The sequence below is a fragment of the Meleagris gallopavo genome, chromosome 1 (assembly GCF_000146605.3).
Source record: "Meleagris gallopavo isolate NT-WF06-2002-E0010 breed Aviagen turkey brand Nicholas breeding stock chromosome 1, Turkey_5.1, whole genome shotgun sequence".
Lineage (NCBI taxonomy): Eukaryota > Metazoa > Chordata > Aves > Galliformes > Phasianidae > Meleagris > Meleagris gallopavo.
The window spans coordinates 10,346,742-10,364,600 of record NC_015011.2 but is presented as its reverse complement, the minus strand read 5'-3'; the positions used below and the strand labels follow the sequence as shown (position 1 = coordinate 10,364,600).

The window sequence follows — 17,859 nt, the reverse complement described above, 5'->3', positions numbered from 1 at the left end:
TTTCAAGTGCAAACACACACAAAAACACGTATCTAAGAATTCTACATCTCTTTTCTGTCACATCTGAAAGCTTTAAAACTACAAGTACCAGACATAACCTAGGAAAAAGGAAACAAGGTTCAGCAGGAAATTGCTTTTCTTGAATTTTTTTCTGCACTTTCATGAAATTTTTGAGTATTTTACTTGAAAAAAAAAAAAATACATAAAAACAGGAGAAGCAACTCCTCCTGTTTCGTAGGTGATGAAAGGCGGAATATCTAACAGATACTACACTGGTAACTTGAGTATGCTTTGCAGTTCCCTGGTTGGGGGCTGAGGCTTCCCTCAGTGACTTACTTATCCTGCTGAACTGATGTGTTTCCCTGAGAAACAGTAAGACGACTAAAAACATTCATTTCATTACGGGGCCGGCTTGGTGGGGAAGTAGGAGGTGACAGACTAGCCTCTGGGGTTCCAGAATCTGAGCTACAAGAAAAAAAGAACATCCTCTTTAACAGATTGTGAATGGTTAGAGAGGTTAAATGCAACATGCCTCACAATGTTAGATCCTCTTTTTTTAAGCAAATAAATAAAATTATAACGCTTGGTACAGATGTTTCACAAAGAAGGCAATAAACTTAAGGTTACAAATTGCTGCAGATTGCAGGGTGGCAAAATGTTCAAAGATTACTTGCTAACAGTGGAAGCTCCACGTAGGAAAAAAAAGAATAATCACATATGTAAAATGGAAAAGTGCTAATATAACTGCAGTTTCTTGGAGAAACTGATAACTTCCCTTTAGTAAAACTACAATAAATCATTTGCAAATGCTCCAAAGGACGTTTTCTCAGAACCCTGGCCCAGAGTTATTCATGTATAGAAAGATACTCTGGGGGAAAACAAACAACACAAAAAGAAAAAAATAAAAGCAAACACACACAGACATTGAACAATAAAAATTTCATTGCCAACAATAAAATACTGCCCTAAAATTAAAGAAATACAGATTTATTTTTCAAGAATATATATCCATAGTTTAAATTATTTCAGAGAAAGTAAATTTTAAAGAATCTTACAGTTTTTGATCTTTTGCCTTTGTCTTTTCCATTGTTTTCTCGTAAGTTTTTCTCTTGGCTAAAGGTGAAGGTTCAGATATCTTCTTCTCTGACAAAGATGGCTGTCTAGAACTAAAGACAGAGGAATCATTACCTTACTTTACTCTTGACAAAATTGCTTTTCCTATATTAACTGTCATTCTTTCACTCAGAAGCAAGTAATTATTGCAGCTCCTGAGACTACTGGGTCTATATTTGCTCTCGCGTTTTAATACAAAAAATATACCAAATTTATTAACCTTCACAGTTCATTGACATATCAAGAGAGGATACTGAAAACAAACAGTAGATCTACTAATTCAATAATAAAAGAAATTGACTTGAAAAAAAAAAAGATAACGATAGCTGGAGCATGTATTTCAAATTCAGATCACAGAGAAGACAGAATGTCTGAGATCTAAAAATGGACGCAAAGAACAGAGAAATCATAATAGCTCTTACGAATGAATTCAACTGTTAGCCAAGATATTCAAGAAGAGATACTAAATTCACAATCAGTAAGGGGAAAAAAAAGTATTTTCCATTGAGAGTCATAGTGGTCAGACACTTTTTTCCTATCCTCTCCTCCCTTCTTCATTTGCCTCTCTAGTTCTTTCTCCAAAATAATTCCAGTCACTGTGGTCTTCATTTCAACATTCACTCCCCACTAAAAACAGCAAATGATCAAGTGTGCAATACTAACATTACCATTCAAGTATCATCATTTCACCACAAATGAAAAACAGAATGTGGAAGGTCTCCACTCCTGTTTCTTACCAGCTGGGCAAACAGAAAAGCTATATGTGCTTTGACTTATGCTTTCTTGGTCTGCTTAGAGGTTGTTTTTACCAATATAATGACCAGAAATTATTACTAAAAGGAAGAAAGTAATTCTGTGGATTATGAAGGTGCTTTTGTGCCATAAAACTCTACTAAGCAGACAAAGTCAAGTGGGCAGGAAGCATCTTGACATAGTTAACAGCATCATTGCTCCACGTATCTGAGTCTACTTATCTGCAATTCTCCACGAGAAAAGCTATGACAGTTTCCCTTAAAAGGCAATATAAAATGTGTGCCATATCAATCCATCCACTGGTGTGCATGGTAACATAATTTAAAATGGAAAGCATAACCAAGAACAACTACTTGACCAAACTGTCCTGATCGATGACGTTTGCACTGAACACAAGCACCCATAACAAGGAGAAGGTCCCACCTGTAGGGCCTAGTGCCATGAGCTGCATGCAGACCCTACTGCCCCCCAGCTGCAAACAAACAGGGCCTTCACAAGGCAGGTGAATGGAGAGCAGAAGCAGTAACTTCTACGGTTTTGCATATAAGACTAGAAGTTAAAGAACATAAACAAGAAGGATAGATAGGTTCAATCCACTCCAGGTTACTTACCTCTAAGCATATTCTGCAAAGGACAGAAGGGGGAACAGAACACATTCTCTCCCCTCTTTTTATGTCAGACCAGTATGTATTTAAGGATGAAGAAGTTCTGAGTTACAAGGAAGTCCTATGATCAGCCCAATAGACAGATTTTTCAGCAAGGATGAAAAACTTGAGCTAGTCTTTCTGCTTTGGTTGCCTACACATATCCTGCGTGGTTACTAGAATAAAAAAGCCTCACCATAAGCAGAGCACAGACTCCTCTGCCTCACACCACTGTGCTGCACAGTCAGGCATAGTGCCAGCTCCCTCTTGCTTACTCTCCGCATGTCCCTTGAGTCTTCCACCTCCAAAGAAGGTGTAAAGAGTGTGATTATATTAAGAATCCTTTTTGAAAACTTGGAAATGCGGGTATTACAGAAATGGTGCATTCTTACCAGAGTGAGCTTCCTAAATACAGACGTAAGAACAAAAAACCCAGATCAGGTGCATCCCTACTGATGACCTGAATGAAAAAGTGCAGGTTTTCAGCATCCTTTAAGACTTCCATTATATCAGAGACATCTGAACAGAGCTGGCAAATCTGACACAAGACCTACAGGAGACCACTCTGCTCTGCAGAGGCTGCTGAGATAAAGTAGGAGTATCAAAGGACAACAGAACCAGCTGTGCCTGTAAAACAGAACTCCAAACAAACTGACTGTTGGACTCAGCGTGAGCCGTGGACATTTAGGTGCTTCTTGGAATCATCACACAAATGAGAAAACAGTGGGGTTTCCACAGCAACGTTTGTGCGTAAGCAGACACTTAACTTTACATCTCAGCATAAAATTACTGTTACTTCCAGGGAATGCATATTTTGGATTATTTTTATTACTTCCACATCTCTGAATGCCACTTAAGTGACACAAGGAAGTTAAAGCTCATTGTGGGTAAGGTTACACACTGCTTCAGAATGTAATTTATTACAATAACTATGAGCACTGCATAGCTCAAATGGGAAGGCCAGGTGGCTCACAAAGACAACCTTTCTTCAAAAATGACCTGTAAAAGCAGCCATGCTGTAGCAAATATACTGAGGTCTAGTTGTGGAAAAAGGAAAAAGGAAAAAGGAAAAAGGAAAAAGGAAAGAAAGACAGAGAGAGAAAAAGTACGTACGTACGAGGAGACGACGTACGTACGTAACGTAACGTAAGTAACGTAACGTAACGTACGTAACGTAACGTAAACGTAACGTAACGTTAACGTTAACGTACGTACGTACGTACGTAACGTAAACGGTAACGTAACGTACGTACGGTACGACGGAACGTAACGAACGTACGTACGTAACGTACGTACGTACGACGGTAGGTACGACGGACGACGACGACGTACGTACGTACGTAACGTAACGTAACGTAACGGTAACGTAACGTAACGGTAACGGTAACGTAACGTACGGTACGTACGTACGTACGTACGTAACGTACGTAACGTACGGTAGTAGAGACCGTACGTACGTACGTACGTACGTACGTACGTACGTACGTACGTACGTACGTACGTACGTACGTAACGTACGTAACGTACGTACGTAACGTAACGTACGTAACGTAACGTACGTAACGTAACGTAACGTACGTAACGTAACGTACGTAACGTACGTAACGTAACGTAAGTAACGTAACAGTTAACGACGTATACCCGTAAAGTTCCCCCCCGTTAAGTTCGGTTAACGAACCCGTTTCGACGGTAGACCTTAAGCTTACGGATTAGGTACTAAGTACTCGTAAGATAAACTGGAACACGTAAAAAAATACTAAACTAAACTAGACTTAGCAATAGAATAGTACAGTACAGTAAGAGTAAAAGAAAGATAGATAAGTACTAAAAACAGAGATACTATAAAATAGATAGACTACGAATATAAAAAAAAAAAAATAAAGAAAAAGAAGAAGAAGAAGAAAGAAAGGAAAGAAAAAGGGGAAAAAAGAAAAAAGGGGAAAAAAGAAAAAAGGAGAAAAAAAGAAAAAAGGAGAAAAAAAGAAAAAAGGGGAAAAAAAGAAAAAAGGGGAAAAAAAGAAAAAACACCCTTTCACTTACAGCAAAGACATCACTACAGGCCAGGCTGATTGTGGCTATTTTGACCAATAACAAAGCACCAGTGAGGCCTGCTGCTGACTAAACTGATTTACTGACAACTATATAATGCTCACAGAATACAGTTCTGTAGAAAAATTCTGTTTTGCTACATGCTAGATGACTTTCACAAAGCAGATGGAGCTAGGCAAAAGTTGCTATTACCTGAGTCCTGGTTGTCAGGCCATAACACTTGATGTTTTAAATCTTGAAGCTTCAAGAATCTCTAGTGAACTCAAGCTAACTGCTAAAATATGTGGGTTTCCCCACATATCCTAACCCCCCAAGAGCATTATTTTCAAGCATATTCAACATGTAAAATGCACTGAAGGCATCAGCACGGGTTAATAATTGCTGTCAGCGGTGTTTTATGGTTCATGTTGCCACTTCAAGCACATGCCAGAAACACACAGCAGAAATAACACAAAATTGCAAGTGTACATTAGATGGAAACCACTGTAAAAATATTATGCAAATAGGACAGGTGTACAGTGAAAGATGCCTAATTCCAGCATTTGTGACACGAAGATGGCTATGGGATATGGTTTTTCCATATCACTGAATACAATATGTGCAATTATTTTACACAAGAGTTCATGGAACACAGAAGCTAGTATTTAAAAATACAGGTCTCTAGCATCTCTAGCAGTGAATGGCTAATAATCACCAGTAATATCACAAGATATAAAAAGAACACTAAGAGCAAATGAAATAAAACACATTTGGAGTACATGAGAGACAACTACTGGCCTCATAATAAAAAGGATCAAAACAAAATTTTTAGTTTAATTTGGCATCGAGTAATAATTTCAATTAGTAAAACTCTTCTGCTGGTAAGCACCGTCTGTAACTAGAGAGGATTTTTGAGGATTCCTAGTATTAATTGTGTCTGTATCAGCTTTACATTAATTGAGCACGTGAGTGTAAAGATTTCTTCAGGTTAAGCAAGGTCTGCATAAAGTCTCCCACAAAGATTTAACCTGACAGTTGAGACCACACACAGATACTATTGGTACACTACTTCATTTTTTCTTGTTGCCAGTTATTTGTTTTGGTTTGGTTTTGATCTCCCTGCTGTTCTAAGCATATTCTTGCTGCACCCCAAGAAAGCAAATTTCCCACAGCACTAGTGAAACAAAGCACTAGATGGATTTTTCTCCCACTATTTAGAAACAAGGCAATAATGATTTCACTATCACAAAACAAGAGAAGTTTGGATCTCCTGTAAGCAGCACATTATTTTCAACAGTGTGTTTCTAATGTCGAGAGTGTGATGGCAGAAAAGAAAGAAAGGTTTTGTCAGTATTATTTAGTAAGCTTCAAGTATATTAACCTACCTTGTCTAGTTAAAATAATAGATTACAAGAAATGGGCAACATGCATTTTTAAAAAGCAAAGAACAGTTAGTACAGCATGGCCAAACTTACATGCTGCCTATCTTAGAAGGTAAGCCAGATGGTGGGGGAATAAACTCTCTGTCCCTAGCAGAAGTATCATTTGTGTCAGCAGTCATCCCGCTTTCTTGGGTTTCTGCAGCAGATGCAAGAAGGCCAGGCAAAGTAGATTCTGCCGCACTAATGTCAGAGACTAAATCACTGCTATCTGCATACAGCAATTCCATCTGTGTAGTGGTCCTCCGGCGGGCCTGGAGACAAACAAAAAGCAAGTTGCAACTTAATCACTTCCTAGAATCTTTCAAGAGTGCTACATTTAAGATTATCGTTAGCTTGTAAATGGCATTCTCCTCAAATCACTTGGCAACTTCCTTTAGAAACTAAATTAAGAAGCTCATCTGTACTCCTTGGCAAAGATTTCAGAGAAGGTAAGTCAAATTCAACTGAAAAACATTGATTTGACAACTGTTTGAAAGGATGTCCTTGGAAACCAACAACAAGCATCTATTACTCCCTAAGATTTATCCAAATGAAATGTTTCAAAGCAGAGGAGTAATGCAAAGCGTGGATTTAAATAACTACAATTACATAGGAGTAACTTCTTACAATGATGCTTCCGATGTAAAAGTAGCTGCTAGGTGGCTTAAACTACTTCTAAATTGACATAAGCTAAGATGAATTAAGATTCTCTCAGCATTTCAACAGTTAGGAAACAGCAGAGAGCCTCACAAAGGAGCCAAGCTCTGCACAACACCATCATTCTTAGAGAACTGGTCATGCATGTTAGGAGTTTAGTTGCTGCAAATTTGAAATCTATTCCTTAAGGAAAGAAACACCTCTGGGAAAGACAAAAGCCCAGTGTGAACACAGCCCTCACAAAAATGACACGTTTACTTCATGCCAACATTTTCAGATCAAACTCCTTCAGTTTACCTACCCAAAGAGCTGCACAGTCAAATAACACTATCAATAATGCAACAGCCAACTTATATACAGTCCTCCAGAGTCAACTGTAGATCAAAGCATAGAGGCTAGAACTTCTACTTCCTTTACAAATTTGCTTTATGCTCCTGTGACCACAGGAGCAAATCACAAACAGTACACATTTCTAGTTCCCACTGCTATTAATATTAAACTGCAGCCAACCTACCTGCAACAATAACTTTAATTTAGAACCCGAAGGTCAAATTTTATCTTATAAGCTCCTTAAATTCCTATGACCGTGGAAGCAAATTTTAAAAAAAAAGAAAAGAAAAAAATGTTTTCTGTTCCCACTGGCATTAATATTAAACAGCAGCCTCGTTAATTGTAGAATCATAGAATATTCTGAGTTGGAAGAGATCCATAAGGATCCTCAAATCCAACACCTTACTCCACACAGCACCATCCAAACTTCAAACTTTATGTGTCTGAGAGTGTTGTCCAAACACTCCCTGAACTCTGGCAGCCTGGGGCCCTGGGCAGCCTGTTCTGTGCCCAGCTACTTCCTGGTGATGAATCTTTTCCTAATCCCCAACTTGAACATACCCTGACCCCTACCCCTCATTATGTTAATTAATTCTCAACTGCAAATCTACTCAGTTTGGAATGCTATCAATTTATGAAAATATCTGTTCTGTAAGTGTGAAAATTCAGCCACAAGATAGTGAAAAACAATGTATTTTTATTATTACTTCACAGAGAGGAGTATTACACAAAAAACACACTACATACAAATTATACAAGCATTATCTCAGTTCACCTTCAGTTTGTCTTTGCTCGCTTATGACTCTAGAGCAAAGCAAAGCATGAATTCTAATTATTCTACAGTATACCTTGCTTTTGGGTTTGACTTCACCACAAAGCTTCAAAAGATCCGAAGATAATGCACTAAACAAAAAATTGCAACACAATTAGTAAGAAAATAGACAACTTTTTAGAATGCATATTTTAATTTAACATTTCTGTCCATTGAATTGATAGGCAAATTGAAAGGAAAACATCACAGGTATCTTCTGATGAATATGTAATGTATTACAAAAAGAAGAAATGATGGTAATTTTTTTAGAACCAGACCCAGTTACCTGTTAACAAAGATCACTCACCTTCCTTCTGTCCCAGGGCTGTGCAACGGAGCATCCTCATCTGTACTATCTTCCAAATTGTCTAGAAAAATTCCAAAAGAATACTGTTAGCCTGTCCAACTACAAAAGGACATTCGGGCTTTGCATAGTACGTAAAACAATTCAGACAACACTGAATGTTGATGATCAGCGTATGATAGGTAGGGATTTACAAATACTCTTCACTATTTCCTAGGCAGTTCTCATGGAATTTTCCTGGTTTTCTCTATTTTTTCTGTAATCTTTTCACTCATAAGTTGTCCTGAGTTCTTTCACACAGCCTAAAGAAATCATAGACCTTGGCATACTGTGTTGGATGTGGTCCTCTATTCATTGTAGCAGAGCAACATGGATGACAGAGAAAGAGAAATAAACTGTAGAATGAAATCTGGAAGAAAGAAAGAAGACAAAGCAAAAGACATTATCTGCAAGACATGCAAGAGAAGATGCAAATCAATGAACAGTGAGGATCTCTGTTCTGACTCCTTTTTCATAATCACCTTGCTCCAATACTGCATCAAATCTGTTACGGTGAAAGAAATAATGCATTTTTAACTAGCAAGTGAGTTGAGGCTCAGACTCAGTATATACAGAATTGCAACATCAGCCTGACAAGAAACAAGCACTTCATTAGTACATAAGCATCTAGGTTTCAAAACAGGATGACCACCACGTAATACTATAGAACTGCTTCTAAAAAATACTGATTGCATTGAAGCTAACTGCACAAAGCTCTTCAGTATAAAATGATCCTGAAGAAAAATGGGGACATAAAGCTGTTCACAACAGACAAACCCAGCATGCACGTCACATCCTGTAACACTATCAAACATCAGATGGATGCATGTCTGCATGCAAATGGTGCAAAACATTAAGCTAAGAGGATCAGTCCAAGTCATATGTACAACAATTCCAAACTGCTGGGAAAACAAATTTTCTTACTTGCATGTTAGTATAGTAATACATTCTATGCATAGTTTAAAGATATAGATATTAAATTCCTGCAAGATCCATATTTTTGAACATAATCATGAAACGTTAGGGATTAAGTAATACTCTCACGACTTTCTTCTAAATCTCTTCTTTATTGTTTGAGTACTTTAAGATTATTTAAATATCTCTGCCAGAAAGTAAGTAACATCTGTAATACACAGAACCAACATATTTGGTACCCATATTAAAAGAAATGCGTCCACCAATTTTAAATCATGTTTTAATTCATACTTAAATTCCGTATTTTAAATTTAGGTTCATGTTCTGGAGAAAGGGAGGGAAAGATAAATAGTCTCCAGCTGAATTGTCCAAAAAAATAAAGAAAGGGAAAATGCTGCCTTCTTGTCCATGCTACTTCTAAAAAATGTTTCCTGGAGAAGTCATGGCCTTCTCATAAAGGGCTTGTGATCAACTCTGCCGTACCTGTGAAAAGTAGAAAGAGCCATACGGCCACAAAAGATGGGATTTTACTTGTGGATTCCCACTAACATGACCTGACATGCTACATAAATATTTTTCTTGAGTTTATCTGCAATGGATCACAGGAAGCCTGTGAGAAGCCCCAGGTAGAAAACAGCAGAGAGAACCAACGAAAAAGATGAGAAGGGAGAGAAGAGCAAGATTCTGCAGGAAGTCCTGAGCAAGAGGAGATAAAAAGGAACAATTAAGCCATTGAAGGCAGTAGTGCTTGTGAGGAGCAGGAGACATAACTGCTAATAGATCAGTGATCAAAGATCAGTGGAGAGCTTTTCTGATGACTTTATGACGAGGTCTTCATCCTCACACAGAGAAAAATGAACAGTGCCAGAACAGTGCAGCAAACCAGCAATTTAATCCAAAGGAGATGACATTTGAGCTGCTCTTTCAGGATCTGCACGTACAAAGCTTTGAGTCACAACCAGGCACATCCAGATGTCATGGGTGGGAAGGTGCTTCAGAAAGGAGTGACTTCAAGACCCAACTTTGTGGTCACATTAACGTCTGAATAGGTGTGAAGAGTTCATCCGCACACAAAGTCCATGTGCATAAGAAGCCTGGTCTGAAGATAAAAATCTGAGCTTGTGATGTAAGTTGATGCAGATTGAAACCTTTTCTTCAGTCTACATTTGAACACAGGTACACAACTATCTTGGGGAACTCCTGCATTTCTCCAAGCCAAGCGTGTTCAAACTGCTAAAAACATACAGACCCCAGAGCTGCAAAAAGGCATCAAAGTCAAGAGCAGCTGATGACCAGCACTCTGAAGGTACAAGTTACTGTCTGGGATGGCACTCAGTACTGCCCCTGAGCTTCCGGACAGACTATTGAGATAACTGATTTACCAGGGAGCCCTGCAGCCAGAGTGCCCCAGCCACGCTGCTGGCAGTCCCAGCCTCGAAGCCTCTCTTTGGTGCTTTCTGAACTTCCTCCAGCTAAAAAGGTCTACCTACAAGTGATTTACAAAATACAGACTACCAAAAGCGTGAATTTCAGTGTGGACTAAGGTTAGTATGGCATATTCAGTTTAGATACACTCACAGTGAAGTTTCCTTCCTATCAAGTGTTATCACAGTCCTGAGTGACGTGTGTTTTAAAAGCCTCAGTTCAGGCTTGCAGAGTATCAAAAAGCTTCTTTAGCATACGTATTTTCCAAAAATTTTTACAACAGTGCTACTGTTTGAATGCATTTAACAAAATTATTTTCAAAAGGTTGCTCTGGACGCTGTTAACAAGTAAAGTCCCATCTAGAGCTAAAAGGAAATGCGAACATCCTGGCTAGAAAAGCCTTGTTTTCACTCCAACAGGGGTGAACAGGCACACACATGCACATGTGTACAGAACAGAGGCTATTTTAGACAACTACATTACTAATAACCACTGGTGCATCTGAAGAAATACTCAGCAAATGCAGCAGCATGCCCTGGCATGTTCATCAGGTGCCACCTGTCAGGGCACTGCACAGCTGTAAGTGCTCTCACCAGCTCAGGCGATGATCTATACACTTCAAGACAAAGTCTTGTATATATGATATGTTCCTGGGTAGCTTCATGGGCTTAGACGGAACAGGAGATGATACAAAACAAACAGTTACTGACATCAGGAATATTTGAGGTTTCAAACATAACCAATTTCGTGACCAGGAGTCACAGGAGAGAAGGAAACGTATGTCATTTACTTGAAAATTGTTTAGAAGCAACAAAAGATTCATCTCCACAAAATTAGCGGTCAGCAACTAAATCCAATTGAAAAAGTGAGATATCTGCATTCTGTAAATTATTTACATTACAAAGTAAATTGTCTACAGAAAATGAACTGCATTTATGAATTATTTCTTTTTCCTCAGCCAAAATCATGTCTAACAAAGATAACATGAGGCTATAGATGGTTTCAGAAAAGAAGAAATGTTCATTAGGCTCATAATAAATGAGTACATTTACAGCATAGTCCATGCAAACTTCACGCACACACGAATTCTAAGATATACCAGTTAGTGAACATGAATGAATTAGTAATTCATGCAGCTGTACAGTACACAGAAAGCTAGACATACTTACCCAGTGGTATGCTATCTAGGTCTGTGCAATAACAGCAACAAGGAAACAAAAGCAACACTCCAATCAAAACATATCCAGGTATAAAAAGAAATAAAACAAAAGCACCCAAATGTATCCTGTACTTTTCCTTAATACTATCTCACAAGAAGTAGAATAGATGCCGTAGCAGACATACAGTGCCACTTTGAAAATCACTAACAAACGATGATTGAACAGAATTACGTTTAGAATTTCACATTCAAAAATTAAAGTCATATGAAACTGTAAAGGCAGTCTTTTATAAAAGTAGTAGGTGAAATACTTGAATTTTAAAGCCTCAATAATAAAAAGCTTCTGAATTTCCTCCATTTCACTGCTGAGTGGATATACTTACACATGACATACATGCATATCAATTGTGAAATAATTAAAAATTTAATACATTAAAATACAGCATCTATTCAGAAAAGAAACAACCTAGAATGCCCAGTACAGCATGCATGAAAGGCAAACGTGACATGCAGCTGACTATTTGGAATACAAGATGACAAAATTACCTTGCAAAGCATGACCCAGCAAAGCGTCAAGTTCAGGATTCAACTCAGCTTTCTCTTTTAGCATATGAAACAGCAGCTGGTTTTGAGTAGCACTAGTAATTTCTGTCTGCTTAAGGCGCCCCTCAAGAACTTTAATCTGAGCTTCTTTCTGAGCTGCTTGGAGCCCCTAAGAGAGAAAACAAGCATGTGATTCATGTGTACGTTGTCATAAAGTGCCAAATATTCATTATGAAAACATTACTTCCCAAAGTTTTATGAAGACCCATCTTGCTCTACTCAAAAGCCCAAGTCTGACCAAAGCATGCCATGAAATAATATATTATCCTATCTTGAAACTAATTTTAAAAATGGATCATATTTTCAAGAAAGTTGCTGTGCCAGTCTCATAAAGAAAAAAAAAAAGAAAAAAAAAACACCGAGCACTACCTCAGAGCTTGTTAAAAAAAAAAAACAATGGAAAGAATTTGATTACTAATTACCTCATATTGCTCTTACAGCAACACTAGTTTTTCATAGAGTGAAGTGGACTCTTCTGGGGATTGAAAAACACGTAACAGCTTGACGGGTACAAAGGATCTCAAGGGCCTCCACTTTGAACCAGTACAACTCATTAGTGCTGACCTGCTTTGCTTTGTTTGTGTTTACTTTCCATAGTCATAAATTTTCAAATTAGCCAACCTTTACCAGCCTTTACCAGCTCTGCTCATGATACATGTAATAGTCTTGATGCACACACACACTTCACACTCTGCATTACCTTATTGATACCCATTGTGAGGAAGTGATCAAGCAAATATCGGGCTTCTGTCAAAGTGCAAGCATTTATCACTGCCGTTACATCCAAGGTCTCTCCTTCTTCCTACATATGCAGCAATAAAACCATCAGGTTTGGGAAAAAACAAAGGTTTTTTTCTAACATTACCATAATTACAGAAAACAGAAATAGTGGGAGAATGCTGCAACATCATCCAGTTATTCCCTTAGATACTTCTACACCATGTCACACAGTTTCATCCTGGTGGGTGGTGTGCGTGTGTGTGTGTGTGTGTTTTCTTCCAAACTATCCCCAAACTACCTCATGGTACAGATTCCACATCCTTCCAAGTCTCTTGCAATGCTTCATTTCTTTCCTATCAGAACATTATTACTAGCCTCTAACTCGGAGCCCTTCTTTCTCCCGACTATGCTATTCACAGTGCATACAGAAATAAGTGCATTTCTTTAATCTCTGCAGCCTTTGTATATTTGAAGATCTCTCTCACTATTCTTTTCATCATTCTTCTGATTACTCTCAGTTAATATTAAGCACTTGGAACTCTCAGGAATAATCTTTTGTGTTCACTACCATTTTACTGTTAATGTAAAGTCCAGTAACCTCACACCATGCTGTCCAAAATTCAAGGAACCCTGATGTGATTAAAACAGTAAAAGCTGCTGGCAATGTACAATGCATTAAGGCACAAATTAGCCCAGTGTGGCACAGGGAGAACTCAGAAACTGCTGTATAAAAAAGGAGTTGGTGTTACAGTTCAGACTTCATACCATCATGCACTGAGATATCTAAAAGACTGGCTGTTGTGTTCTTCATGCTGGATCATGTACAGTGTGACGCATATGAAGTTTTCACATCTGAATTTCACTGCTTTTGATAAACTGCTTCTACACCAATCAGAGTAGCAATTTAATGGGAAACTGTCTGTCTAAGAAGTCTATCTCAAGCAACTTTTCCTGAAAAGCCTCCTTGATTACAGATAGCAAGTGTTCCATAATTGAAAATTTACAAAAATGCAATAGGTAATAATTTACATAGGTGATGACATACAAAATCGTTTACATATATTTAAAGCATACAAAAACAATACAACAAAGTAGAAGTATACCAACAGCTGCAGAAAGTGAACACAACCTGGTAACCTTTGATTCCAGTAATTCAATTTGGCACCAGGAGAATAGAAAGCATCAGTTTTGATGTTTAAACACCTTGCAGTATTTAACTTGCATTAGAACATTAAGCCCGAGATTCACATCTCGAAGCCCAGTTGTATAAACAGCCTTCACTTCAGACTTCACTTATTCCTAGTTCCTAATTCAATAACCACAGAATGAAAATAAAATTCATTTCTAAATAAGCACATTTTCAAGGCTGCTTCTCTTCTGCCTTTCCATTATTTAAATTAATATTTGACCTACCTTTGCTTCTTCCATTTGCATAATATTTGCTTGGCAGTCAGAAATGCTGTCATTAATGTAGTCTATATTTGCAGTTAGTGATTCCATTTCTTCATTTATGTTCTGGACATTTCTATCTGCTTCACTGCCACCCCCATCCCTGATGAGCTTCTCCCTTTTCTTTGAAAGCTTCTCTCTTCTTCTTGTAAGTTCTTCACGTTGCTATTTTCCCCAAAGACAAAACATTACATAGAAAGTAATTAGTAAGCACTTAAGGCACTGAAGTACCTTCTTTATGTTTTCCTTTCCTTTTTAAAATTAAAAATTTTTTTAAAGTTAAATTTTAGTAAGTAAATTACCTACACTTAAGTGTATTAATATATTTACTACATTAACCCATTATATGCTTTTATTCCTTGCTAAGCACAGAAATCCTATTGTCCAAAAGTGTATAGAAGTTAAAAGTTTCTTCATTGATAGCAAGGAATTCTGAGTCACTGCTTATGCTAGCATCACAGCCACATATTTACCACAAACATAAACAGAGTGCTCTCTTTATAGTCAATATGACCGTGCAGATCATAGTCCATAGCAGCTCACCCACCGTAAGTAACCTATTCATATCTGCCTCCATATTGGAAATGGTCATCCTCTGCATAATGATATCAGTGACTCTGCGTTCAAGTAACTGCCACTTCATCCTGGCTGCCCTTGAGGAGTAAACTCTGCTTGTCACTGCTTTCCGCTGATATTTCTTCCTGTGGTAAATTCAGGAGAAACATACATCTAAGGCTGAAGTAGTTCAGATTTGAACGTGGAAACAATCAAGCCAGAATACTTTTAATGGATAACTTAAAAATACCTTGCAAAATTTCCTGCAGTTTGTCACTGCACTAGACACCTACCTGCACTCCCCCACCAAATTCTACTATATTCTAGTAGTAAAAAGGTATCAAACCCTCTACATTCTAGTAGAAAAAAAGGTATCAAACCCTGGCATCTTACATGATGCACAACTGAAATAAGATGACAGCTAAGAATCATTCCCTGTTTAACAAGGAAACGTACTTGAAACTGCAGTGGAAAATCATCGGTATATATTAAACTACGTTTTGCAACAAGATTTTATTTGAATTTAAACATTACAGCTCTTGGACCAATAAGGATATTTCTTTAAAAATAGATTAACTGGATTTTGAAATTTTAGTGCAATTTATCCTTTAATGTTGTTTTATGTTATTCCACACTTAAGCCCATAAAATTGAAATTACATTTGATAATGATAAAAAAAATCCATTTTATGAGCATTACCTGACTGTAGTTTGAGAAATACCAACAATTGAAATAAGTATCATCATAAGAATATCTGTTATAAAGTCCATGCAATTTTCAGTTCTCTTAACAAATTCTAAGAGTTTTAACCCTTACCCTGTTCCATTTGTAACAGATAATGCTTGAACCCTTGCAACAGGAATTCTCATCTTCTGCTGCGCTGCCGTCCTTGAACCATCGTGCTCAACTGATAAGCTAGAACTTGGTTCTTGAGTAGGATGTTCAGGCAGACTCAGCTTTCGACTCACTTTTCCTGCCACTTTATCAGACAGAGGCCTGACTTGCCGACGAAGGGCTGTGACCTGAAACAAGAGTGCAAAGACACAGCTACCTCTCCCTGAATCTACATTCAAAGTTGCAGCAATATAATATCTTCTGTTGTCTAAGATGCATTACTGTTTTATGGCAATACCTCTTCAGTTTTGCGACGTAAGATAACTTCCTGATTTCTTTTCTGAGCTTCCAGAAGCTTGAGCTGGTGCTGTGGAAGAAACACAAACAGCACATAATATTTCCTCCATTTTCTGTTACAAGAAATCTACCATATACATAAATTAAAAATAACAACAACAACAACAACAACAACTTCACACACTAAGTTTGCAGAACTCTTGTGAAGTGACTCGACAAGTTGCAGCACCCTCTTGGTCTTTCTAGGGCAGAATGAAAATGAATGTTTCAATAAAGTTACTCTCTATCAAAAAGAACACCTGCATGCAAGTGAGGCAGTAGCAATGGTTTTGTAAAGATTTGGTGATAAAATAATATTGATACACATAATGAGTAAGTCTTTTGCTTTCTGTTGCACTTATAACTTAAAACTAGGAACTGAGTGATCACAGAAGTCAAATCAAATTATGTGTATTTTGACTTGCAAAAATAACCAGGTACGTGCTGCCAGCCTCAATGAATGCATATACATAGGGCACATGCCTTCAATTTAATGCACATGTCAGTGACAGCCATTTATCCCAAATGCAAGTTCTTTATCTGTTAAATCACCTCTCGTTTGCGCTGCTCCTTTTTAAGCTGTGCAATCTCTCTATTTCTTCTTGATTCAGTCATTCTAGCTTTCTCCTGCTCTTCTTTCATTTGTTTCATCAAGCGAACCTGTGAAGAAGTCATCACTTAGAAAAGCCATTTGCATTGAAGTGCTATTCCCTGCCCCCATTTATATAAAGAGTTTTCTCCAAACTGCCATCTTGCAGCACATTACATGCTTTTAGCAATTTACTTCCATCTAATGTCTTCTTCACTCAGTGCTGAGTAACAGGTAATAAGCAGCACAAGCAGCTCTGTATGTTTCATGCACTAATTTCCATTAATTAAACCTAAAAGGACTCCGCAGACATTCATGCACACATAGGAATAGCCTAGTCTTCCTATCTTCCATTTTCAGTCCTTTGAGCAGCTGACAGCGTGTAACAGAGTTATCCAGTGAATAAATGCACAGGTGATCTCATTTTCCAGAGAACAAACAGTCATTGCCTGACACTTCAACATACTGAAACATACCTTGGTTTTCTTCATCTCTGTCACCTCTTGCTGCAGTTTCTTCAGTTGCTTTTCATATTGAGATTGATTTTTAAGCAGTCGTGCATGTTCTTTTTGAGCTGTTTGAAGTCTCTGAAGTTCTTTATTCATGGCTTGGAGTTTCTTTTCATATTCTGACTTGATTTTTTTGCCTTTTCTTCTGAATATGTCTCTACAGAACCTAGAGCAAAAGAGAATTCTTAATCTGCTTTTGTTTAAGAGATTTTTGCTTTGCCACGTCAGACGACTTTTCTCTGCTTTTAGCATTTTTTGCAATATGCTTGAAAATTTTCATTTGTATCTAGCTCCTGTCACCTGCACTGTTTCAATGCAGGAAAACAGATATCCAAATATCTGAAGACAGATACACACATGCATGTTCACACGTGTGCACAAGCTGATAGGATTACTCAAACCATATCCCAAGAGCCATCAAGCCTAGTATCCACTTCTGAGCTGATGAAAAGGGAAGGTCTAAGGAAGAATAAGGGAACAGTGAAAGCATATCAAGTACACAACCATAAAGCATATATAGTATCTTTTCAGTATGAAAGAGTCAAAACAAATCAATAAAAACACTTCCCCCTATACTCTCCCAAAACTTGAACTTATTTGTGGCTCATGACTTCCTGTGCCACAGTTCATTTTTCATCTTAAGACTACCACATATTAAAAAGCTT

At 37.7% G+C, this 17,859-nt stretch overlaps 1 protein-coding gene across 1 annotated transcript in view; it reads right to left on the bottom strand.

The window, feature by feature from the left end:
• Nucleotides 1–332: 332 nt before the first annotated feature.
• KIF21A (kinesin family member 21A) overlaps nucleotides 333–17,859 on the bottom strand; it is a 46,061-nt gene continuing 28,534 nt past the window's right edge. The window contains 15 exon segments of the mRNA XM_019611092.1: nucleotides 333–465; nucleotides 1,056–1,166; nucleotides 6,014–6,231; nucleotides 7,795–7,849; nucleotides 8,065–8,125; nucleotides 11,610–11,630; nucleotides 12,146–12,311; nucleotides 12,903–13,004; nucleotides 14,336–14,536; nucleotides 14,919–15,072; nucleotides 15,743–15,948; nucleotides 16,059–16,127; nucleotides 16,649–16,756; nucleotides 17,162–17,331; nucleotides 17,334–17,360. Of these exon segments, the coding sequence (XP_019466637.1) occupies nucleotides 333–465; nucleotides 1,056–1,166; nucleotides 6,014–6,231; nucleotides 7,795–7,849; nucleotides 8,065–8,125; nucleotides 11,610–11,630; nucleotides 12,146–12,311; nucleotides 12,903–13,004; nucleotides 14,336–14,536; nucleotides 14,919–15,072; nucleotides 15,743–15,948; nucleotides 16,059–16,127; nucleotides 16,649–16,756; nucleotides 17,162–17,331; nucleotides 17,334–17,360 (1,802 nt within the window).